The sequence below is a fragment of the Pagrus major genome, chromosome 12, assembly GCF_040436345.1.
Source record: "Pagrus major chromosome 12, Pma_NU_1.0".
Lineage (NCBI taxonomy): Eukaryota > Metazoa > Chordata > Actinopteri > Spariformes > Sparidae > Pagrus > Pagrus major.
Window position 1 is genome coordinate 25,130,157 of NC_133226.1, and position 25,937 is coordinate 25,156,093.

The window sequence follows — 25,937 nt, forward strand, 5'->3', positions numbered from 1 at the left end:
CCGGGTCAGTGTGCAACAGTGGCAGAAACAACATGCAGCTCTATCGTCAACGCAACATCGGACACTGATGACACACTGAGTACAAAAACAGCACAAAAATGTTTAGTGTTAGAGATGCAACGACTCCATGCAACAGTAACACGCTTCATACATGCACACTCTGTTACACACACATGTACATTCATTATATATATATATATATGTTTGGGTTCATCCTGTGTGAGGAGTGCTGTTACAGGAAATAAAAAAAAAACAAAAGAAAAAAGGAGCTGAAGATTTTCTTTACAAGATTTAGAAAATAAATCTTTCCACGGTAACAAAACGGAAAACAACTCAACGGTTACAACTTCTCAAAATATACAAGAAATATATAAATAACATAGTTTACAGTGTTTACAGGGAGAGTGTTTACAGGAGGGAGGAGCAGCTAACTCGGGTTGGTCCTCTTGCGTTTGTTGGGACTTTGTCCGGGGTCGACCTTCAGCTCGCGATACTGCATCTGTACGTCAACACACACACATAAAAGACACACACAGTCAGGTGGAAACAGACACACAAATGAAAACATGATGACAGATTTAAAATCTCTATGAGCACCTGGTGCTAACGTGCATATTTGCAGTGTGCATTTGCTCACGGCAGCCATATTGTTTGCTTAAACTCCACCAATTCTCCATATTAAAGTGTGTTTACAGGTCTTGGGGAAGTGAAAAAAAAGCTGTTTAAAGCCTTTTGTTGCTCCAGAAGGAAGCTGCATGTAATCTGATTAACTGCTTCCAGTGATGTCACTTAGTGGCTGAGTTGCATTCTGGGTAATGTGGGCACACTTGGCAGGTTTGTCGTTGAGGACCCAAGGGAGTGCAGTGTTCAGTATGGTGTGATTTGGATCAATATTAAAGAAAATTAGAATAAACAGTGACTTCACGGACTGAAGCTGGGCTCACAAGTGATCCTGCTGACATGATCTGATGGGGAAGCAGACGTAGCACCGCTAACTGCTCCGGGAAGCCTCTCTCATTAGTTGTTGTGGTCGAGCTCAGAAAGTACCGATGTAATCATCCAGAATTTAAATCTTAAATATCGAACATGTTCAGGAGGCTTCAGACCGGATCTGTAAACCCCTCACATCACCAGATTAACAGGCAGTGCTCTAGAATTTTAATAGACTGACTTTGGTTCTTAAATATAAATGTTGCTGCTTAAAGCTAATCTCAAACAGTCTGAAAGTATTACACACAGAGTATTTCTCCTGATCATGTTTTCCTTCCTGCATCACAAACTCTACATGAGTTACTCACCACTTGAACATCAGACGGCACTCTGGAGAGAAAGTCGAGAAGCTCGTTGTTGTCAATCATGTACGGATCACGAAGCTTCTTGGTGAACTTATTCACACCTGCGGAGAAAAAAAGAAATCAGTTTAGATTCGATGTCCATATTCTTCAACTGCACGAGTTAAATAAGAGCAGGACTCACCCCACGCCAGCACAAGGTACCGAAGAGGTATGAGGTAGAGCAGAACTGTGGCCGAACATAAGGCAGTGATCGCCAACCAGCTGAGAAAAGGCACTGTCCAGTTAAAGGTGCTGCAGAGGAACAAGAGCACAAAACTCTCTGTTAATCGACTTAACTTGTATAAACTGTTGGGAGGTCCTCATATGTTTTATATAACTGAATCTGTACATGGGAGATTTTAGTAAACATGTTCTTGGTGATACACACTTCTTTATCCTCTCTCCGTGTGACGCCACCTCGTCCAGAGCGCTCTGCACACTGATGAACACGTCCTGGATGGCGTACAGTTTGTCCATGAAGCCCTTGTGCTCTGATTCCTGACAGGAAGGAGAGAAAAATCAGTGTTTCAGTACATTTACAACAATATGATGAGTAATAGTAACGAGACGACTCTACCTTGTCCTCTTTATCCTCCTCTTCGTCTTCCCATTCAAACATGGCCTCCATGGACTGCAGCAGAAAGAGGAAGCAATAAACGTTTGACGGTTTGAAAGAAAAAGTTAATTAAAAATAACAATGTTTTACTTGTTTCCTCACCGTGTCCGATGTGTCCCTGCTGGAGGAGAAGAAGTAGTTCCACACCAGCAGCAGCAGCAGACCCAGCGGCAACATGTAGAGCTCGAAGTTCCACACGACCACCACAAACAGCTGGGACGAAGATTCAAGAGCAATGTCACCTCCTGCTTCTCGTTTGTCTCACATGTCTCATTTCTAGTGTCTTGTGGTGATAAAGTATCGTAGCAGTCTGATCAGCTGTGTCGTCCAATCAGACTGTCAATAGAGGGAGGTGTCGGTTTGATGAAGGACTCGCTCCTCAGAGAAGCAATAAAGGAAGTGATTCGTCCTACACGAAGGCGGATCAGATCGATATCCAGGTCAGCCGAGCAAGCACCCGATGTGTGTGTGTGTGTGTGTGTGTGTGTGTGTGTGTGTGTGTGTGTGTGTGTTTCATACCACAAAGGAGATGATGCTCCTCTGCGCAGACTCCCATTCGAAGCAGCTGTTGATATACGTCCCATAGCTGATCAGGACCATGATGCACCTCTTCACACGGTTAAAGTTCTGCTGCAGCAACTGAAAGACACAAAGTACACATTATATTACTGACCAGTTACACTTCTTCATTCAACTTATCATGATTATCGCTAAAGTAGATATTTATACACACAAACACACACCTGCTTGGAGACTTTTGGTTCTTCCTCGATGTATTTCTGCTCTGCGGGGACGACCGTCCTCAGAGCAGCTTTGACCTGAAGACGAAAACACACATTAAAAGTCGGTCGTGTGAAATTAACACATGCAAAAAGTACAATATTTGCTTTCTAAATGTGGCGGAGAACGCACAATTAACACAAAACTGAAGCACTTGTGTAAATGTACTTGTTTACTCTCCACCTGTGGATAAACGATCTCTCACACAGCGCACAGAGACACTCACGGTGTTGTAGATGACATCGATCTCCAGGTAGATGACTCCTTTGGTCGGACCGGTCAGCTCCTTATTTTTCAACACGTAGCTCTTCTGCTCACCGTTACGGATCTGACAGATCATAAACACACAGTGTTTAGACACAGACTCACTTACAGGTGAGACACTACAGGTGAAAACACCATTTTTTCATGCACTGAAAAAGTCCAACTTTGTTTAGTGGTGCAATTAAAAGCTGCTACAAGGAACTTTCATTTTGTGTTGATTCTGGCGCCCCCTGTTGACAAAATTGGTCTGATTTTCAGCACATCACTGATTTAAGAGAGCAAATACTCTTCTATACACTTTATATCTGTCTCCACTCTATATATAAACTTGACCTTGTGTTTATGTTGTTGCACTCACATGTAATAAGGGGATGGCCACTTTCCCCAGGAAGTCAGCGCTCCTGTCTCTGTCCTCGTCAAACACCGTCACCTCCAACACTGAGTGGATGTCTTTCACATTACTGAGAAGACAAAGACAGAAACGTGACAAAGAAAAGTTAATAGAGATAGATTAATGTGCATGTACAGTACAGAGAGCCATAGAGGAGTTTTATTTTATATTTGATAACAGCCAACAAGAGATATTCACTACTTAAATTACACCGTTAAAAACTAGAATTATAATTTCTCTGCAAACCGAGTTTATTATTTGATAATTCAAATGAGATTTTTGTAAATGTATCTTTAATTTTCAACATATATGCTGATACCAATATATCTGGGGCTCTATTATGGAGAGAAATAAACAGGTACATGTGGACTGACGGTCACTCACAAGGTGAAGACTTTGTTCCACTCTGGATTGAGGTTCTTGTAAACTGTGTGTGTCTGTAGTCTGTCGTTATTCAGCTCCAACACGCAGAACGGATCGCTCTTACCTGAGAAAAACAGTGAATAAGAGACCAAAATTGAAAAATTCAGTCATCATCTACTCACCCTCATCCTCAAAACATTTCTGGAGCGTCACAGCAAAACAGTGTTGCAGCATTTTTCTAAACAACTGAAGTAGCTGGAGACTTGTTTTAAAATGTAACAATCTCTAATCAATTTGGGATGTCAGAGTTTTCAGAGGCTTTGATTACACCAGATAAGCTGCATGGAGCCATTTTATGTTTTTTTTACATGTATATTATAAAACAGGTCTCAAGCTACTTCTGTTGTTTAGGACAAAGCTGTGATGCTGCTTTGCTGCGAAGCTTCAGAAATGTTTTGTGGACTACACAACATCACGAGGAGATAATCCCTGAGTTTTTGTTTTTGTGTGAACTTTTACTGTAACATTACATTCAGGATGCATCACATCAAGTACAAAGTAAAATAAAGCAGATACATTAGAGAGATGTGTTGGTTACCGTTTACGTCTGCAGCCATGAGTCCTTCTGCTCTCATCACCTTCACCTGCACGATGCCAACGTCCTTCAGGTTAGAGATCGACTTCATCAAACGCTGAAGGAAAAAACAGAAACATGTTATTCACGCTGCAGTGTATGTTGATGTTTTTAGTGGATATTCCCTGTGACTAACCCTTCCTATTATTTTATTGTGTGTTCAGTAATGTGTGTGTGGGCCCCTGTGTGGGACGCCACCCATCTCATTTCCTGCCTGATATCCTGTTAGAGAAACCTCGTCACAAAGCTCAAAACAGGCTGTTTTTCTGACTGACATGCTTTTGTTTAACTAAAGGATCTGAATACTTCTTCCACCACTGGTTAGGCATCATCAGTAGTATTAAGAGGGCTGCTCACATATCGTTTGAGTATCTCCGCTCGCTCCTGCGGGTCGTCCAGCGGCGTGACGGACAGGTCGGCGATGGAGACGTGAGCCGAGGCGGTCAGCGTGACCAGCAGCACCACGAAGCCCCGGGACTCCTCCAGCGGCAGGTCCAGGTGATGAGTTTGCTCCTTAGCCAGCGTGGAGAGATCCAACTGGCAGCTGGACAACAAAGACAGTAGACACAATCAGCTAATGAGCTACATGTGTGCAGTGGTGGAAAGTAACTAAGTATATTTACTCAAGTACAAATTTGAAGTACGTGCACTTGAGTCTTTCTCTTCTACTCCACTACATCTCAGAGGGAAAATAGAAATAGTCAAGTAAAGTACAAGAACCTTCAAATTATACTTAACTATAGTAATTGAGTAAGTCGTGAGTCGTTGAGGAGGTTCTAGAGGTCCTTTGGGAGGTTCTAGCGGTCATTGAGGAGGTTCTAGAGGTCCTTCGGGAGGTTCTAGTGTCCAGTGAGGAGGTTCGACGGTTTCTTTAATTGGTCCAAGTGGTCATTGAGGAGGTTCTAAGTGTTCTGTTATCATAGAAATGTTCTAAAGGTCATTTAGGAGGTTCCTAATGTCATAGAAAGGTTCTAAAAAGGTCAGTGTGGTTCGACGGTTACTTTAAGAGGTCCTAGTGGTCACTGAGGAGGTTCTAGGTTCCGATATTCTGAGTCTAGGGGATTTTTCTGGGCCATTGAGGAGGTTCTAGAGTTTCTTCAAGAGGTCCTAGTGGTCACCTAGGAGGTTCTATGTCCATTAGAGGTTCTTGTGGTCATTGAGGAGGACACCTTACTAACCCGTTATATTTGTTTGTTTACTTATATGTATGAATGTTCTTGTGATTAAGACAAAAGTTTACAGCTCTCATTATTTTATTCAAATGTAACCAACACAGACCAACACAGAAAGGCCCGACTGACCGTCCAATGAAGTCGTCTCTCCTCCCGGTGTCTCTGTCCCACACTGTGATCTCCAACACTCCTCCTGTCTCTTCATACAGATGAAGGTCAAACTGTTCCCTCCACTGTGGACTCAGGGTCTTTGGCACCGTCTGCACACACATACACACATGGATTAGGGTAACATGCTCTTAATTTGAAGGAGCACACGCTACATCTCCAAACTAAAAGTCTGTCCTGTGTAAACCAGCGATCAGAAGCTGAACTCAGCTCAGTGTTCACACACCTTGCTTCTGTACTTCTGAGGTCCCAGTCTGAACTTGACGTACGGGTCGCTCAGACCGTTTGGGTCCATGGGGATCAGGTTCCGGCCTTCGATTAGCGCGATGCTGACGATCCCTCTCCACAGCTGGGATTTCCGATGCAGCTCCGAGAGACGCAGCGACTGCTGCTGCTGGTCCACACGGAGACAAACGATCAATATTACGTGTCACAGGTCAGGAAGAAGGACGAGCATGCCGGGCTGTGCTCTTCACAACTTGACGTGAATGGTGATGAATTGAAACAAACATTCATTGTTGGTTTGTTCTCTTCACAAGATAAACTGACAATGATGATAAAGTGATAAAAACACTTAAACATCGATTTTAACCTCATGGGAACTTTAAAGGTGCAATATGTAAGAATTTATCTAAAAACATTCAAAAACATGTGACATCATGACATCTAGTGGTGACTGGTGCTGTGTACTCCCCCCGCTATCCGAGCTCCCAGCCTGGACTGCTAGCTGCACGGCTAACTGAGCTAACTAGCTAATGGTAGGATGCCAGTTCGTACGTATTGCACCTTTAAGGAGCATATCACGAGACATGTTTGACGTCTATATTCATCACGCCATGACATGAGACTAAAATGAACAAATAAAACAGCGTTGAAGGGGGACAGAAAGATGATTAGCATGTTTTAGGACAGTTAATGGAAAGTTGTGACAGCACACACACGATGATGACGATGACGATGATGATGGTGATTTACCTTCGTGGATCGTTTCCAGGACCTCCTGAGCAGCATAGTCTGAATATAAGTTAAAATACATTAATTCAACTGACTCCTGCAGGGCGGGAAAAGACTCACGGTTTAACTAGTCGGCTACAAGAAAACCTTGACTGCAAAAGAAAGAGCGCTACAGCCTTTTTTAAGCCACTAGGGGGAGCTATAAGACAGGTTTATTTCTAACTATAAGCAGCTAAAACAAGAGTTGAAGGGGAGGTGTGCGGCACGAGTCCAACCTCAATTATACTTCATGAATAAAGCAACCGAAAATAGACTCCGACAGTGAAAACCTGTGCTGAATATTCATTACTTTCGGCCTCACGGGCAAGCTCGTTAGCTTTCATCCTTCAGTCTTCCTCCTGATTCTCTTGTATGCTTTCCTCTCGTTGTTTGTTTGGGTTCACACATCTTCATCCCTCTTCTCTGTGTCTCTTTGTCATTTATCTCTGTGTCTTCCTCTCTGACTGGAGCCGCAGCGCACACTAACACTCGGGTCGATGATTAATTTATATACTGAATAAAACATGAATGAGACAGGCTGCGGTTCATACCCGAGTGCTGAGGACACATTTGGAGACTCTCTCCTGACACTTGAATATTGATCAAGGATTGTGTAGAAGTGAAAACAGAGGCTAAAAGGATTTGAATCTGGTACTGGCATATTTTACTCGTCTGTAATTTGCAGAAGGTAATTTCATTACTTCATTTTAAAGCTGCATTAGTTACGTTTTTGGCCACTAGGGGCAGCGCAACAGACGGTAAACACATATTATAAGTTAATGCCGTCGGCAAGCACAACTAGCAGACACAGAGCAACATTAGTATTTAATTGGAGTCGTCTTTGCGGCCACATAATAAATGTAAGTCCAGTTTTCACTCTGTTTTGTTTAGCTCTGTTTTTGGTCCTTAAAGCTGAGGGGATAACGCTCGACATGTTTGACACTATGAGTCGTTTGGTCCATTGTCTGTATAAATATATCTATTTTGGGAGCTTGTCCAGCATTCAAAAAACTGTATATAATGGTTTTATTACTGCAGCAAGACAAAAACCCCAAGAATGAATGGATAAGACAGCAACTGCTTCCTTTAATACTTGTTGGCTCGAATGAAAATGTATTCAAGTTGCTCGAAAATTCAATTTGTCATTTCAAAACCTACAAATTCGAGTCAAAACATCAGCTCGCTTGTCGGGGTTGGACTGTGGTTAAGATGCACACATTATAATCTGATAGCAAACCAATGTGCTCTGCTCTTGCACGCTTATTTCCTGTCACCTCTTAACTGTCCATCTTTAAGTAAAAGAGTCTCCAAACTGTATGTTGGTGCGACCCTGAATGTCTGTAGTTCTTCTTTTAGTATTCAGAAGTGATAAAAATGTCTCAGTTATCTTCACTATCATTCACTAAAAGCTATTCAAAATGAAATTACCCGTGAATTTCTTTCAGTTTCAGCCACAGTGGTGAGGTGAGAACGCAGCAACAGTTTTTACATTTCCTGTTTATATTTATTTCATCAATATGGGCTGCTGAAGGGAGATGAAGCTAAAGCGTACAGCAAGAAAACCTGCAACGACTAAAAGACCCAATCAAACCACAATCACAAGCTTGTCACTCGACTCGGAGGTGGCGTAGGATAGGATCTATTCAGGGAGAAGCAACAGGAAGTCACTCAGAGATTAATCGAAGCCACACTCACTTTATTCACATATGGCTTCCACCGATACATCTTAATCTCACTCTGCTGCAGGAACACAAACGTAGCACAGAGACTCGTCATTACCGACTGAAAACTAAATCCTCACAGTGACACGAAGGAGCGTGTCCTCGTACACAGCATGTTTGTGTGTGTGTGATAAAGAGAGATTAGTGGGTTAATAGATTAGTACAGTGATTCGCTGCGGAGGGTTTGAAGGGACAAAATTAAATACATAAACAAATATATAAACACATAAATGATCATATAATCAAACACCTAAATAAATGAATAAATATATAACACATAATAAAGAAGATCCTCGATTGACATTCACACCAGTTAAGTAAACCAAAAAGAAAACAGAAGCTGAACTGAGAGATGTAGTCAGCAGCATTCGTACCGTTGAGTCCCGTCGTTCCTCTAGAGGACTGTCTTTAGGTGTCAGGGCGACAGCCAGCTCCAGGGAGCCCAGGTCCTGATCAGGGAGCTGAGGGTCCTTCAGCACCAGAGTTACAGGTATCGTCCTGTAACACACAGGTAGGACAAGTGTTGTGTCATGTTTTCAACATACTACAGCGGTAAGGTGAGATGGTTGGTGGTGCTCAGGGCCCTTGGCCACTTCACTCTCTGTAACTGGGGCCAAAAGACCTATCATTTCCACTGTTGTTTAATCCCTCCATTATTTTCTTGATTAACTGATTAGAAAGAAAATGGTGAAGAATGTTGGTCATCATTATCTCAAAGCCCAACATGACGTCCTTAAATCTTCTTGTTTTGTCCACAACCCAAATATATTCAGTTTACTGTCACAGAGGAGGAAACAAACCAGAAAATATACACATTTAAGAAGCTGGAATCAGAGAATTGAGACTTTTTTTTTTTTAGGGATGCACAATACCGATAACCGATAATTACCTACTTCTCACGGCCGATACTGATACACTTATTTTAAAAATAAGTTCATAACCTGTTGTTTATGCACCCCTGAGGGTAAAAAGGCAAAGATGAAGCGGGCAAAGATGGATGATTTATTATTCATAGCTCTAATAAGATTTATCGTGTTAAACTCAGACTTTCTCCCTCCTCTCTGAAACACTAGCGAACACATATTGCAAGTTACGATTGTGTTGTCTTCTTCTGAAGTTGAAAAACGACGCCCACTCCAGCAACGACATGTGTGGCTCAGGTGCAGCAGCTCCACGTCATGAACGCGACAACAGCATTGTTGTTGTTGTTCTTCTTCTCTGTGTTTATTGGCAGCTGGCAAACCAACTTTAAAGGTGCGTACCGCCACAAACTGTGTGTAAATGCTGCACTTGTTAAGTCAACGTAAGCAATTTCACTTTGTATTATTTGTTACAATATATTTGTTCTATTTAATTTCATTATTTGCTGATAACCGATAATGTACATTTTTCATAATCGGGCTGATCATTTAATCAGTATATCGGCATATATATCGTGCTTTTTTTTCTTAAAAAATTACTCTAAACATTTTATCTTTTATCAAAATAGTTGCAGCTGAATTTAATAGTTGAAAAATAATCTTTTAATCGAAGTTTTTAAATGAACACTTAAGTATGTGGACAACACTTTATAACACGAGGCCTTACTGATCACCACCATCTGAGACAGTTTCATCAGGGTTCCCCAACTTAAAAAAATAAATTAAATCAAAGACTATTCAAGGACTTCCCAGGCATTACAGAAGCGTACTTGTTTCGTATAACAAAAAAATCCTTCTTCCAGTGTGAACCGACATGCAAAAAATAGAATATATGAGTGTGATAACAGTAATTGTTGTGCTTGTGGTTGTATTATTTTGTTGTGATTCAAGGATGAGAAAGAAATGGCGAATCTGCTGGATAAACAACGTGACTGTGTCATGAAGTGCCGCAGCAAGGTAATGGAGCTGCTTGTAAAAGGTTCACGATTCTGATTTTTAAATCGAAAATCGATCAAAATAACCTCTGAATTTCGATAATCTCAATCAAAAGCAGCACATATGAAAGAAAAACAACACTTCAGAGATGACACAACATAGTAAGAAAATAATAGTAGACGCAGGACAGTGTCTTGAAGTGGAAGTCTGCCATCTAGTGATCCTTGTTTGTTCCAAACTGAAATAAGTTACTGTAATTACATTTCTAAAAAAATGTTTTTCAGCCGTATAGCCTTAGTACTGACATTAAAAAAAATATGGCGGTTATATCACAGATGATAACATGTAGTCTAGTCACGTATTTGGATTTGGAGAATGGTGACAGCCCTACTTCAAGGAGGGACACATAAATGATACCAAACAATGGCATTATTATGAGGACTGACGTACCTCTGCTGCTCCAGAGACTCCAGGTAGAGGTAAGCAGAACCCATGAAGTCATCCTGAAGGCCAAAGTCATAGTCGAACACCTGCAGAGGAGCAACAGAGAAACCTCCTTTGACTCTTGTGTTCAGTGAGAGTTCATGGGGAAAAGCTCTGTGCATTGTGAGTCAAACTCCTTACCTTTACATACAACGGTTCACTCAGACAATCTACTATCAGCGTTGTTTTCTCATCCCACACCGGGTTGAGGTTTTTGTGGATGGTTTTGCTTCTGAATACCTCTTTACCAGCGAGCTTGAACTTGACATAAGGATCGCTGCTGCCTAAAAAAAAAAAGGAACAAAGTCGTCACAGATCTACAAAATAAAGACAGAAAAGAGTCAACAGATGAGACACAACTCTACCTCCTCTGTCTCGGACGGCCAGGTTGTGTCCTCTCTTCAGCTCAATCTCCAGCTTGTACATCCCCGAGCTGTGAATGGATCTCTCAGGCGTGACCCCCGAGGCACATGGAGCACCCATACCCTGTCAGGAGAAATGGGTGCATTCATTACAAAGTGCACTACTATAAATCACTCCCTTCACATCACAAAAGCCACGCTCCTAAATTAAAACTCACCGCCATTTTTAAGAGAAACAAAAGCCGCTATGAGCTGCCTTTGAAGCGCAGCCTTCACTTCCTCAACTGAAGCTGCACCGACGCTACCAACACTGACTGAAGTGTCTAATTCAGCTCAGTAACGTCCCCCAGGGGTGACTACTGACAGGAAATTACACGAGAGTAGCTTCCTCCCATCCGACCAGAGTGTTGTCGAGCTAATATTTTTTCCATTCTTGTATAGCTCTCACTTTCACTGCAGCAGCATCACCTCTGCAGAAACTGAACACACAAGACAGACAAACTGTAGTACTTCACAGCCAAACACTGCATCAATACCAGATACAGATGCAAGAGAGGATCAATGTTTCTATGAACACTTTCTACACAGTTACAGACTGTATTTGTCATCTTGTGAAAAGGCTGAAACACTAACATCAACTACATGTGAATGCATTTAGACCATTCTGTAACTTCGTCCATTAAATTAATGAGCTTCAACCATCAAAAGAATCAAAACAACCCCCAAGAGATGCACAGCGACCATAGAAAGACTCCAAACAACCAAAAATGTATGCACATTGACCACAAAGAGATGCAAAACAACCACAACGATACTCAAAACAACTTCAAAGAAATGTAAAATGACCGCAAAGAGATGCACAACAACTACAAAGAGACTCAAAACAACCTCAAAGTGATGTAAGACGACAAGTAGAGATGCAAAACAACTACAAAGAGATGGAAAACAACTACAAACCGACCTGAAACAGCCACAAAGAGACTCAAAAACAACTTCAAAGAAATGTAAAATAACCGCAGAGATGCACAGCACCGACTAAGAGACTCAAAACAACAACAAAGAGATGGAAAACAACTACAAAGAGACCAAAAACAACCACAAAGTGATGTAAGACGACCAGAAGCGATGCAAAACAACTACAAAGAGATGCAAAACAACTACAGAGACCCGAAACAACCACAAAGAGACTCAAAAACGACTTCAAAGAAATGTAAAATAACCGCAAAGAGATGCACAACTACAAAGAGACCCAAAACAACCACAAAGACGACCAGTAGAAATGCAAAACAATTATAAAGAGATCCAAAACAACCACAAAGAGACTCAAAACAACCACAAAAAGACTAAAGACAACTACAAAGAGATTCAAAACAACTACAAAAAAATTCAAAATGATCACTAGGAGTTGCAAAACAACAACAAAGACTTAAACTACTACAAAAGGGATGTGACAAGCAAAAAAGAGGTCAATCTGATAACGTGTATATACAGTAATCTGCTTTAATATCCTGACGTGACTTATCCTCAGACTTTAGGAGCTACTAAACAGGAGAGCAAACACAACCGGCTACAGCAAAGCAATTATCCTACTCACTTTAAATAGTCCCAAAACAATCAAAATATAAACAGGAAAAAGAGGACAAGGCATCCAGTAGTGACACCAAATCTGTTACACGTACATCCTCAGGGCATTAATTTACTTTACTCTGGTCGGTTCGCTGCCTGCTACCTTTTCTCCTTTAATCCTAGGGTTCCTTATTTTGTTGAAACTGAATCTTGGTGTCCTCATGAGAGAACAAAGCAATAAAATAACCCTCTGTTGACTTGTACAAAGAGATATAAACAAACACCCTGCACAGAGAAAGGTCTGCAGGTTTTGAAATAAAGATCACAACATGTGATTCTACATTCGTCAGTGCCTCTCCAATGAAAATAAACGTCTGCTCACACGTAAGCAACAGTGTTTATCAAACGTTAATCTCATCCAACATCATTTCTAATGCAGGGCAACTACTCTGCCGGGGATTCTGCATCCTGTCAACACACATTTATCCACTTACAGAGAAGCTCTGATCAATACTTTTGTAATGTGATACAGCAATACATAAGGACTGCTCTTATGAAAAGAGGCCTCAGTTGATTGTGTGTATTAAAGTTCAGATGTCCAGAGAGTACTTCTGATCCTTTTAAATAATGCAGGGAGCAGCGCCTGGCTCGACACAGACGATATCCACCACAGGGGGCCATAAGAGGTCATTATGATATATTATATAAGTGTCGGCGTATTCTGTCCATTACTGAGGGAGAATGTTGTTACTTTAAAAAACAAAGAAAGCATCCTGGAGCCAACGATTGTTTTCAACTTCGATTAATCTGTCGATTATTTTCTTGATCAACTGATTAGTTGCAAGGTCCATAAAATATCAGAAAATGGTGAGAAATGTCAGTTTTGACACCAGAACTGGAGCATTGAAGCAATGATTGTGAAAACAGCCCTCTAGCGTCAAACTCGGCACATTAATCATTCTCAACAGTGAAGCTCAAACCTTCATCTGTAAGAACAAGAGGAAAAACACATTTTTGACTGGAGGACTTGGCTCTGGAAGCTGAATGTCAGACTAAATTAACTCAACTCAAATTTCTCTCAACTTTCCCTTTAATCCAGCCACAATCAGAATAACATAAGTGCATGGATGTAAGTCGATGGCTCTCACGAAAGAACAAACAGCATCACCAGCTTCTAAAGCATCCTGTCAGCCTCTCAAGCATTCAGCTACACACGTTATAAAACACAAACTTGTTTCCTGAGGCCGCAAAAACTTTTACAAGTGTGCCAAGTTCTGCTCTGGCATTCTGCAAGCTGCGGAAATCCAGCTGGGCAGTGACTGAAAACAGGGTAATAAAATAAGTGTTACCATCGTGTGTAACATGAGGAGGCTGAGCGAGTCCGTGTGGAGGGTTGTGTTGTAGGTGGAGGGACGGTTGAAGCGTTGTGTATGCAGAGTTTCTGACAAGTGGGGTAAGTCCAGGTTAGACGTGATGGTGTTGAATAAGGAGATGAAGTGGACCAACATGCTGCAGGATGAGGTGTTCCAGGTCAGCTTTACATAACTGGAAACACTCGCATATCATCATCTCTTGGAGCGGTTTTGGCTAATGTTAGCAACCAACGGTCTTTATACACATCGAGCAGACACAGAGCAACATTAGCTTTCATTTAGATGCCTACGGAGGGTTTTAAGGGTCAAAATTAATTATATTAATACCTAAATAAATGAAAAAATACATATTTATATATTAAAATGTGTTAATATATTAATACATAACTATATAACAAAATGCTTAATACATATACAATTACATTTCATTACATGAAATAATACAATAAAAGTGTAAATATATAAATTTATATAAATAAATAAATAAATAAATACTCTAAGAAAATATATAATTTATATATCTAATGTGTTTTTAAATTTGTGATTTATTCATTTACAGTGACAAATGAGCTTTAAAATCAATAATTATTTATTTATTTAAGCATTTTATTATATAATTATATATTTATTTAGCATCAAGTATATAATTGCTCATTCTTTTATTTATTTAAGTATTTTTTTTATATAATTATGAATGTACTACTTTATTTAAGCGTTCTGTTTTTTTTTTAATTTTACATTTAAATACATTTAATTATATATTTATTTGTGTATTTAATTTTGACCCTTAAAACCCTCCGTATTGTCCACCAACACTGTAAAAAAAAAAGGGGGGGTAATATTCCGGCAGCATGGGGCGTCAAAAAATACTGTAAATACTGTAAAACAACAGAAAAGAATCTTGTAAAAATACAGTGATTTTCCGTGATTAAAAAGATCTTGTTTTGGGGGCCTTTTAATGTTTTATTAAGGATATTTACACGTATAAAACCAATGAAGTTACCCTTAAATATAGTTGAACACTCCTATATTACAAATAATCAAGTTTAAAGTTGTATGAGTGTCGTTATTAGCTGGTTAATCTGAATTTGGTGGCAGCAACATGACTTTAAAAAGTTGGGACAGGAGCACCAACAGACTGGCAAAGTTGTGAAATGCTCCAAAAACACCTGTTTGTATCATTGCACAGGTAAACAGCGTCACTGGTAACAGGTGACAGTATCGTGACTGCATATAAAAAAGGGGCAAAACGCAGTTCGTTTGGAAATTATTGCATTTTGTTTTTATTTATTTTTAACACAGCGTCCGTTTCAGGGCTTAAAGCATTGAGGCGATTAATTGAAAGCCTGGCTCTGTCCAATTAAAAAAAAAATGCCTCTTAAGCTCAATAATTAACATGTTGTATCTCATTTGTTTACTCCGTTCACAAACCTGAATTTAAAGAGGACATTTTGTTGTTTGAGGAAGGGCTTTGTTGTGTAACTACTTCTTGACCTACAACAATTAGTCAACAATCTGCCCACAGATTACTCCCACTGAAACCACAAACTCTTATTTTTGCTTGTCTGTGTGAGTGCAGTTTAAACAGAGTAGATAAAACATGGTAATTAGGGAGGTTTACAGGTGTTTTTACGCTTCAGACAAAGCCAGGTTCCAGTTTTTAACGCTAAGTTTTGCTCATCGCTCGCTGAAGTCAGTCCGCTGTGCGTATTGTTTTCTGTTCAGGGTTAGAAAAGAGGGTTAGAGAGAGGAAATGCGTGGCAAGTTCTGTTGAAAGTGCATCAGTCACACTTGTTATGTAACATGTGAACAGGGATTTTGAACAGTCACTCTACTCTGCAAAAAGCCAGTGACAACCTCAGACAGAAAGACAGCAGTCAAAAGCAGTGTGAGGTTTCCATCAAAACATCCGGTGTGTGGCAGCTCCTCAGGTGCCACATTGAGGTTTTCCTTCCTCGTCTCGGCACAGAGACCAAAGTGTCCTAACTCACGCTATGTCTTATCACCTTGGCAGGTATGAATGGTGAAAACAGAGGAGCCAAAACTGCCACAAACCCTAGTCTGAGGCTGAGTCAGGGAGTAACCAGGCTGCCAGAATTAACAAGCTGCTTAGAAAGGATTAACTGTCTTGTTGCAGGAAAGTCAGGAAGCACTGAGCTGAGAATAGCACCAGATCACACACAATCCCATCAGCTATTCTGATGCACTCCTATTTTAGGGTTTATGCAAACATCTGCAGCCAAGGCTTTATCTGTTGTCTTATCAAAGTACAGGATTATCTACATCATCGATTCATCTGCCAATTATTTTGTTGCTTTATTGTTTAGTCGATGATTTGTTTCAAAAAGTCTTAAAGTCCTTAATTGTCTTGTTTTGTTTGCATCTAAGTGGCAAATCCTCCTGTTGGAGAAGCAGAACAAGAAGATTTTAAGATATGATCGCTCAGACCACATTCAGAAGTGGTTGAAGTCTGATTTTAGGCACATTGCATCATTGAGCTCTACCCACTGTCTCTTTCATCGATAAAACCACTGAACTAGTAACAGCAAAATCCCCAGACTCCCTTACAAAATCTGGCAATTTTGAGATTTGCTGAACGAGGGGAAACTTGACAAACATTTGGGAAGCAGCGACGGCAAATTCTGAATCATTCATGCCTTATTGTAAATTCGGCAACAGGTACAACACATTAAGTTGTTTATTTCCTTCTTTCCTTACTTTCTCTTAAAAATCTGGGGCCATTATCACACTGTCAACCAATCTTAATGTTAATAATGTGATATTTTATTCTAGTCGAAGCAAATCTTCATCCGTTGAGGTCATTTAACATACAGCTCTATTTATGCTGACTAAACAACTGGTGGCTTTGACATCGGCTTACTTTATTTTCAGGCCGTAACTCGCTTTTCAATTATTAATTAATGTGCCTTTCGTTTCGTCTGTAAAATGTCAAAAAAGTGAAAAATCCAATCTAATGACAAAGAAAAGCAGCAATTTTTCGAAGCTGGAAGCAGCAAACGTTTGGTATCTTCACTCTGATTAATGAATCCACTAATCTCTGCAGCTCTATTCTTTGTATTTCATTCACCATGATAAATCCTGTTCTTTATGTGTATTATGTAAAGAAGACAAAGTAGCACTCTGTCTGTCAGGAAGCACATAACTACAGACATATGAAGATTAGAGACCACGGCCTGAGAGGCTCGAAAAAACGGTCGATAAAAAGCACTAAGGAGCGCTGAAAACATTAGAGTAACATACATCTTCCTCGTGTCAACAGCACAGCTCTCCATAACCTGATGCTTTAACCTCAAGGGCCCATTAACATCAATACTGTCTGCCAATACAGACCGCAGGGATCAATACTATAAATGAAAGGCAGGAGCTCCCAACAGGCTCAGTCGAACAGAGGAAAAGAAGTAAAACGCTTCACTTTATTTGTGTATTTCGATTTTATGCAACTTTATACTACTCAACTATATCTGTCTGCCATCTTTAGTTGCAAGTTTCTTTCTCAGATTAAGATTTTACATTAAATCTTATTGAATACAACACAGTGTTAAAGATTAAACCAGTGGTTCTCAACCTTTTTTTGCTTGTGTTCTCTATTTGTTCTTCCTCAGTTCTCTCATTGTTTGGTTTAATTACATGACAGTTTGAGGCCCAAAGAGGTGAAATCATCCTCATATTTCAAAAGAAAAGAGAAAAGGAAAAACAGAAAACTGAAAACAGATTTGTCGTCTGGTTATGTAGGTCAGATAGAGCCATCGGTATTAAACTGAGACTGTTTCATAACCAGTTGATGGTATCTTGTTGTACCTTTTCAGTAAAAAGATCTGAGCACTTCTTCCAGCGCTGCATGTATGTAGGCCAATCTCAGAATAAGCAGGATTAAAGAAGTGTGCCATAACAAACAGTCATGTTTTGAGGCAGAAGTCTGGATACAAAGACTGTTTTCACTTGAGTCAACTTCAGATCTACTGTACGAAAGAGACAGAGACTGTATCCATGAGATGAGTTAAATATACAGCACCAGTTTGACCTGATTTATGTCTTAAGGATTCCCTCTAGAACCTTTAACAGGTCAAATCTGACTGGGTCATTCCTCATCTTCCCTGAGTTTGACCCAGACTGTGGTCAGGATCAGGCTGTCTATAAGTGGGAATGTGATGCAATGTGAAGGTCGACATCAGCTGCTTGTGATCTGCATTTAATCTCCTTCAGCAGTGACAAACACCGACCGCAATAACGTGCTGCAGGGATGATGTATCTTTGTAGGCTTTGCATGGTTCCCTGTGGGATTATTGCAGAATATAAACTCTGTTTATGACACCTACACGTTTTCTTCAGTAAAATAATCTGAACAGATGAACACCACCGTTCATGATTTTTGAAGCGTAAGTGCAACACCAGAAACACTGATCCCAGTCGAGCCCAAAGTAAAAGCTAAAGCTGTTGTTGAACCATTTGGAGTACAGGTGTGGCTTTGGGCTCATTTGAGAGGTTAAAGGCTGAATTCTTTCCCCCAGTCAGACAGAAGTATTTTAGGTCGTAGGACAAAACCTGAAAATCAAGATGAGGGAACAGGTAGTGCAAAAAAGCTAACTTCTCTTTGGGTCATTCCTGTAAGGCCGGGTCAATTATTGGGGCTGATGTTCAGCATTTTTCCGATTATCCGATTTTTATGTCAGTTTCTCGATACAATAAACAAATTTAAAAACGTGCTAATTTGGCTCTGATGCAACATCCTTGCACAAGATGTCCCGCCCACAATTGGTAACATGTCACAATTAATAGCCTATAAACACTGAATAATCTGAATCGGCAAAGAAACGAGTAACTAAAGTTAGTGGAGAGGAAGTATAAAGTGGCAGAAAATGGAAATACTCAAGTAAAGTACCTGAAAATTGTACATAAGAACAGTATATGAGTAAATTGTACTTCATTTTTACTGTAAAAATGAACATCCGTCCCAAATATTCTTGATTTCTAATAATCGGTATCCGTATCGACCCGGAATAAGCAATGTCGGTCGACCCCTAATGTACACAGAGGTGCTAGTTAGATCAGTTTTCTGCTCACACAGCTCTGGGATCAGCACTCTCCTGAATGCTATACTGGTTATTGATGAATTCATGTGTTCATTACTTTAATGTTGCAGCTGGTAAAAGTGGATCTATTTTGAATTACTTTACATTCTGCCGGTTAGCTTGTTAATTTATCTCTGTGATTGATAAAGTTTTGCCTTACAACGAAACCAGAACAACTTTTCCCCCCTAGCGTTTTCAAGTGGTATTACTGTTCGCGCTGCTGTCGCAAAGACAATTGGATCGCTCTCCGTTTTCCTCACTGTCGCAACTACCAACAACACGGGACAGAACGTGAGTTTATTCATTCAGTTATTCTATAACGAAGACGTGAAATCAGATAGAAATGGCGCCATTTAGCACTAATTTTCCCCGGGATGGCAAACAAAATTATATAGTGAAAGCGAAGATTATAGGGAACCAATCTAAACACAGATGGTGTCATTATTCTATAACCATAACACTGTGCAATCAACCTTTATAATATCATAATGATATGTAGAAGCAAAAAAGTAGAGATCGACCAATATCCGATTCCAGGTGCCGATGCTGATATAAAACGATTTATCGGCTGATATACAAACGTTTTTAACAATGACCCCTCAAATGTGGTAATTACACACTTGCGACAAAGTTATGTAACGGAGGGAGGATATTTTACTGTTCAACAAAAAGCTTAATTGTCAAAAATGACATCAGTGCACTGAATTATTAAACTTCACTGGGAATTTGATAATTATAAATGACCTCAATCATCTTTTTCTGCATCAGAGTCTCTAAAAACAAAGTTGTCATATCAGCACATTTATAATAATGATATATCTGTCATAGGCCCATATTTAAATACATACATACATATATAGTCAAAGGCAAACAACTCCTGTTACTTTTTATATTTTTCAGCAAAACTCAAAAGCAAAAATAAAAACTAAAAGCAAAACTCTTAAGAGTCATGAGTTACTTTGTGTTTGGACGCAGTCACGTGTCACCTAATACATTTTCCATGAAGTGCAAAGGACGAGACACAAACACGGAGCTGAAATAGTCCCCGCTCGCGTCTGTCTTCAGAGCACCGCGCAAATTATCTAGACAGGGATCAAACACAGGGTGGTGATGCTCACCGACAGCAGCCGTCCACATGTGGAGGCGAAGGAGACAGAGTCATCACAAGAGGCACAGCGAAGCAACTCTCGAATCACTAGACGGGACTCTGCCACCGAGGCCTCTCTTATGAAGAGATCCAGGATTCGAGCAGGTCGCAGGGAGACGATACAGGCGAGTTGAGGTGGAGGTAGAAGGCGATCAGAGAGGAGTGAGGATTTGTTAGAGTAGAACATCTATGTTTGAGCGAAGGCAGAGAAAACTGAGAATACCTCCGAGGTGATTCCAGATTGGCAGAAAAACAAAAAAAGTATCTCCCAAGAAAACAGCTGCAGCCAAGAAGGAGCGAGTGGTGGTGCTGCTGAAAGAGAGAAGGAGCTACAGGTGAGGAGGAGGGACGAAGAGGAGGAACCGTGCTGGTTGGCTCGACTTTAATCCTTCTCCAGTGGAGTAAGCCTGACTGACAGGTTGGACTGAAGCGTAAGACGTAAGGACGGGAGAGAAGTCTCATAAGGTCACAGACTTAAGATTTAAGGCCAGTCAGGAGTCACAAAATACAGACCTTAAACTTGGATTCTCTCTGCGTCAGAAAATATAAAGACACTGCAGATATTGTGCCCTTTTCTTTATTTTTCAAAAGACTAAAGCTGTGGATATAGTCCAAACCCGACACGCATGAATTAATTTTCAAAATAGAAAGACCTGATCTGAAGGGAACTGAGAATAACCAGACCAGAACAGACTACAAGAGAGCGCAGACACCAGCAGCAGCTTCATGCTACATCAGTCATTCCCAAAATAATTTGTTTACATGCTTCAAAGACTAATTTATAGAAATAACTGAAAGTCCGGTTTTTCTCTCCTGCACCAACAGTGAAACAGACACAGAGGATCATTTACAAACAATTAATCAATGAGTCAATCGAAAGAATAGTTGCAAACTCCTTTGATTATCAATGTGGACATTTTCTGGTTTCTTTCCTCCTCTATGACAGTAAACTGAATATCTTTGAGTTGGGGACAAAACAAGACATTTCAGGATGTCATCTTCGGCTTTGGGAAACAGTATGTCACTTTTCACCATTTTATGATACTTAATAGAACAAAAACTAATTGATTAATTGAAAAAGTGAATAATAAACAATGAAAGTAACTGTTAGCTGCAACCCTGCTGAATTCACAAGTCTGTGAGGTGATGAGAAATTACATTATTACACTGTTCAGTGTCACAAAAACTCTAATATGCAAAACTCACGTGCAGCGACTGAACAAACACCCGAAAACTAACACTGCTAACATCTCTGACAGGGACCACACACACACACAGAAAGACAAACAGTTACCATCAAGTCTCGCAGCTATTTGTCTTGTGTAAAAAACACATTTACTATTAGCCTTAAAGCACATGGTGTGTTTCCCCTGAGTCAGCTGCTCTTCACGGTGGAAAACTCAATGTGTGACACATCTTCAATGGCTATTATACAGCACGGCCATCAATACGGGCCTTACAACCAATCACACTGTTCAATAACCTCTGTCCAATCCGTGAAATAATGACCTGTAGCTCTCTAATGTTTCACATCATTCACAGGGACGCTGGTATGCAGAGGGAGCCGAGTGCATGAGTCACAGAGAAGACTCCACGCTCCGCTGCAAAATCCTGCAGCCTCCGTCTCCACAATGCCTGAAATGTGACCAATGCAGGTCAGTACAGGTGGACGCACACAGCCTCTGATGCCCCAGAAGGGAAACAAAGATGGCCCCAGGGAGAGAATTTTATCTCTCGTCTTTCCTAAACCGGGTGAATACACACCAACACACAGCATTAGCCTCCACAGAATAATTTGTTTAAAGACAAAAGCTCCGGCCTATCTATTTCCCCATCATGCGTTTGTCCCAGTTCCTCTAACTCAGCTGTTTCCTGGAGGGTCTATCTCAGCCCACCAGATCTCCCTCCATAAATCACTTCTGATGAAGGATCTAATCATTTACAGCAGCTGGCCGGGCCTCTCCAAAACACTGCTTGTAGACACGACTGTACCACCTCGCCTCTGGCACATGCTTGGATATCTGCCAGTTGCACTCATTAAAAAAAAAAAAAAAAAGTGGTGCCATGTGGGTGCAATTTGAAGCTTTTTAAACACTCGTAAAATCCTTTTCAGAGACTTTTCATCTTCGCTCCACTGGTGGTGCAGGCTCCAGACTCTTCGAGCAAACTATACTCAGTCTCAGCTGTCAACGGTCACTACAGTAGTTTTTCACAGGTGTAAATGATAAAATAAATAATGGCTGCTTTCCATTTAACTGCTTCAGATGTCACGGTCCTTAGTTTTAGTTTAGTTATGTCCTGTCTCATGTTGAAAGAGACTCTCCTCATGTGTCGCGTTTTGCTTTACACTTCCTGTCTTTGTCTTTTTCCTGCCTGTTTTCGGTGTCTCCCTTGTTTCATTTGTTAATTTGATATTAGAGTATTTGACGGAATGGATGTTTCAATGTTTTACAAAAACAAACATTGAAATACAATGATGGAAAAGAGACAAAAACAGCTGCTGACGACGTTTTTGCTGACAAGTTATCAAAGAAGATTCTGTGAAGAGAAGTCATGTTTCTCTGCCGCGTTCATAGTATTTTCCGTAGCTAACGAGCCGTCCAGAGTAAACGAACTGCTTCATGTTTACGACAGCAGGCACATGCCCGGTGTGTGTGAATGGCCATGAGTTATGCATTTTCAGGTGTGTTGTGTGGACGGAGATTATTTCTGAAATGGTGCTGAAAGGCTCGTCTGGATCGTCTGTTTCCGAAAATACCCGAGTGTGTTTCCCTGTTTCAGTTGTCATGTTGTCATTGTCTTTCTCCTCGCGTCTCATCGGTGTTCCTGCTTTTCGTTCCCTGCGTCATTCCTGTTTGTTGTCAGTTAACCTTTGTATTTTCTCTTTAGTTTTTTGTTCTTTCTGTTTTAATCGCCTTCCAGTCTTCCAGCCTGCATTGTGTCTGACATTTGGGTCCTTCCTGCTAAAACAGAACACTGGTATTGTGCATGCTGACTCATCTCCATGTCTTACTTGGACATTTTGTTCAAACTATTAATAATATCACTGTCCTTTTCCCAACTATAACAAGTTAAAGTGTCTGCTGTGAAAAAAACGCCTGTTGTGGACCTTCCACACCACTCTGATGATACTAATTATATAAAAGACTTTATTGGAAAAGTATATCCTTTTAACTGTACACACATTTACACGTTTACTACTGCACCTTTATTTATTCTTACCATCCTCTCGACTAAGTGTGCGTAACTACCATCTACCATGGGATTAAACACAGTTTGTCGTGCAGGGGTGGGTCAGCGTAGCTCAGGCTTAGCGTTGTTAGTTTAGTATTGTGGGCTCATCCTCTCAGCATTACATGGTCCTCTCTCCACCCATTCTCTGCACGTATCCTGCAAACTCATTTTATTTCCTGCTGAGATGTGCAGGACCCCGCCTCCCCTGTCACATGTGAGTGACAGCTCTCGCAGGGTTTCCCCCAGGGACGCTGGTTAGCGGAGGATGACTAACCATCCATTATGTATACTGTATATGCAGATGTGGACTTCAGGATGAGTCAGAGCTTGTTGTTGTTAATCTCTCCTGAAGTTTTGCTCTGATTAATTACCACCAAGTCAACGAGCGATGTGAGCAATCAATCAATCAATCGCCGGCTGAGCTGAATCAGACACTTTCGCTCATCTCAAGGCCGATTTAGTGCTGAGATGATCCTAATATTGTATTTCATAACCTTTTTAAACGCTGCACGTCCTCCTCCACTTCAGAACAATTCTCTAACAAGCCGTCCCTGCTGACCTCCTCCACCTCTGAGCTGCCAGTTACTTTTCCAAAAAACCTCCCTCCACCACCTACTCAGCCCCTCATGGCTTTAATGAAAGGATGATTTATTTGTTGGACTCTTGGGGAAAATAAGCACTAGTTTATTGTTTCTTTGTCTACCTACAACTTGAACTGGGTCAGAAATGTTTAAAGTTCTTTGAGACATTTTATCAATGTTGTCATACTTAGTAAAAGTAAATATATCCTGTTAAATTATTACTTTGGTCGCCCATCCAAATAGTACTTGAGTAAAAGTATCTGATATTACATGTATTTTGGTATCAGAAGTAATTTTCTGGTATTAAAAGTACAAGTAAAAGTAAATTAAACATATATTTACATGTCTGTACTGTATATGGGTCGACTGTTAATCAGATCTCATTATCGGAGTCAGTGTTTTATCTTAAGTATAAAGTAGCAGAGAATTTAGATATTCAAGTAAAGTACAAAAACCTCAAAAACTGTACTTAAGTAGAGTACTTGAGTAGATGTAATTAGTTACATTCCATCACTGCATTGCATCACTTTGGTCTGAACTAATGGATGTGACTTAATGGAAGATATTTAGAGAGAAAACTAATATTGTTATTTCTGAGAAACACACAAAATAATTATTTTTCTTCTGTTACTCAAAGTATTCAATTACATACACACTTACACAGATAATGACTGAATGATTGAGCCTTTAATGCTCAGTACAGGATCAACATGTGTCCTTATTAGAGCTGAAATGATGAATCATTTCCTGACATCATTTGTTATTTATTGAGCCCAAATGCCAAAAGTTTTCTGTTTCCAGCTTCTCGCTTGAGATGAATGTTGCTGTTTTCTTTCTTTTATGTCATTGTAATGTGAATATTTTGGGTTTTTGTTAATTTAAATGCATCATTTTAAGCTTCCTTCATCTGTGATGGACGTTTTCACTGTTTTACTATGATTGATAGAGAAAATAATCAACTAATGTATGTAGGTAATTAGTTATGCCATTGTATTAGAATTAAAATTTTAATGATTTTCACTTTTAATAAAATATTTATTTAGTTTCCCTGTAATAAATCTCTTTATATGGGTTGTTTTTGTCTATTTGCTGCAAACATTACCTGGAAACTTACCTGAAAAGTGTCCAAACATCCATTAACATGTGATCCACTTGTGAATAAAGACATTTAGTTGCAGATAACCACTATAATATTAATTATAACTACTATAATAAACGGTCAAACCACATTATTTGACAGGTGGGACTCACCGGCTGCTCATCTTTGCCCTCCAGCTGTGCTCCCGCCGCGGCTGCAGCTGTTGCCGCTTCGCCTCCGCCGCTGCCGCCGCTGCCGCCGCTGCCGCCCGGCGCCTCGGCCAACCTCTCCAAGCACGCAGACCCGAGAGAGGAGCTCTTGTGGTGGGACTGCACCAGGTGAGCCAACGTGGGCTTGTTCGGGCTGGCGGACTGGTGCTTTGAGGACGGCAGCTTCTCGCGGCCGAGACCGGAGCCGCTCCCGGCCGCTTTGCCGCAGAGCTGAGCCTCCTTCGCCTCCGGATCCACCTGAGAGGAGAAGAGCAGGTCGGGCTGAGAGGAGGAGATCACCCGGTCCAGAGCGACGCTCTCCTTCCGCTTCATCTTCTTGAACATCCAGCCGCCTCGCTCCTTCTTCTCCTCGGGGTCCCTGGAGCCCAGCTTGGGGCTGAGCAGCGGCTTGGCTCTGGCTTGAAACTGTTTCCACATGGTGTTTTGTTGGGACGAGGAGCTCTCATCATGGTCGCCCCCTTCGCTCCGCTCCATTCCCGCCCTCTGCTGAGGAAGCTCAGG

The 25,937-nt window shown here is 40.7% G+C and overlaps 1 protein-coding gene across 1 annotated transcript; it reads right to left on the reverse strand.

The window, feature by feature from the left end:
* Positions 1-80: 80 nt before the first annotated feature.
* On the reverse strand, positions 81-25,910 carry mctp1b (multiple C2 domains, transmembrane 1b). Its single transcript, XM_073478176.1, has 20 exons — positions 25,380-25,910; positions 11,141-11,261; positions 10,917-11,059; positions 10,743-10,822; positions 8,811-8,934; positions 5,949-6,116; positions 5,684-5,814; positions 4,740-4,926; positions 4,347-4,440; positions 3,770-3,872; positions 3,353-3,455; positions 2,957-3,058; positions 2,694-2,768; positions 2,470-2,589; positions 2,053-2,163; positions 1,912-1,965; positions 1,723-1,832; positions 1,477-1,586; positions 1,299-1,396; positions 81-499 (listed from the first exon to the last, which is right to left on the reverse strand). Exons 1-20 carry the CDS (start codon positions 25,908-25,910, stop codon positions 428-430), a joined length of 2,637 nt encoding a protein of 878 aa, XP_073334277.1. The 3' UTR covers positions 81-427.
* Positions 25,911-25,937: the final 27 nt, after the last annotated feature.

Coding starts and splice junctions, on each gene's coding strand:
- mctp1b (XM_073478176.1), bottom strand. CDS start 25,910: ATGGAGCGGAGCGAAGGGGGCGACCATGATGAGAGCTCCTCGTCCCAA. Junction 11,262..25,379: donor AGGGCAAAGATGAGCAGCCG/GTGAGTCCCACC, acceptor TTCTCCTGACAG/GGTATGGGTGCTCCATGTGC. Junction 5,815..5,948: donor CTCAGAAGTACAGAAGCAAG/GTGTGTGAACAC, acceptor ATGTGTGTGCAG/ACGGTGCCAAAGACCCTGAG.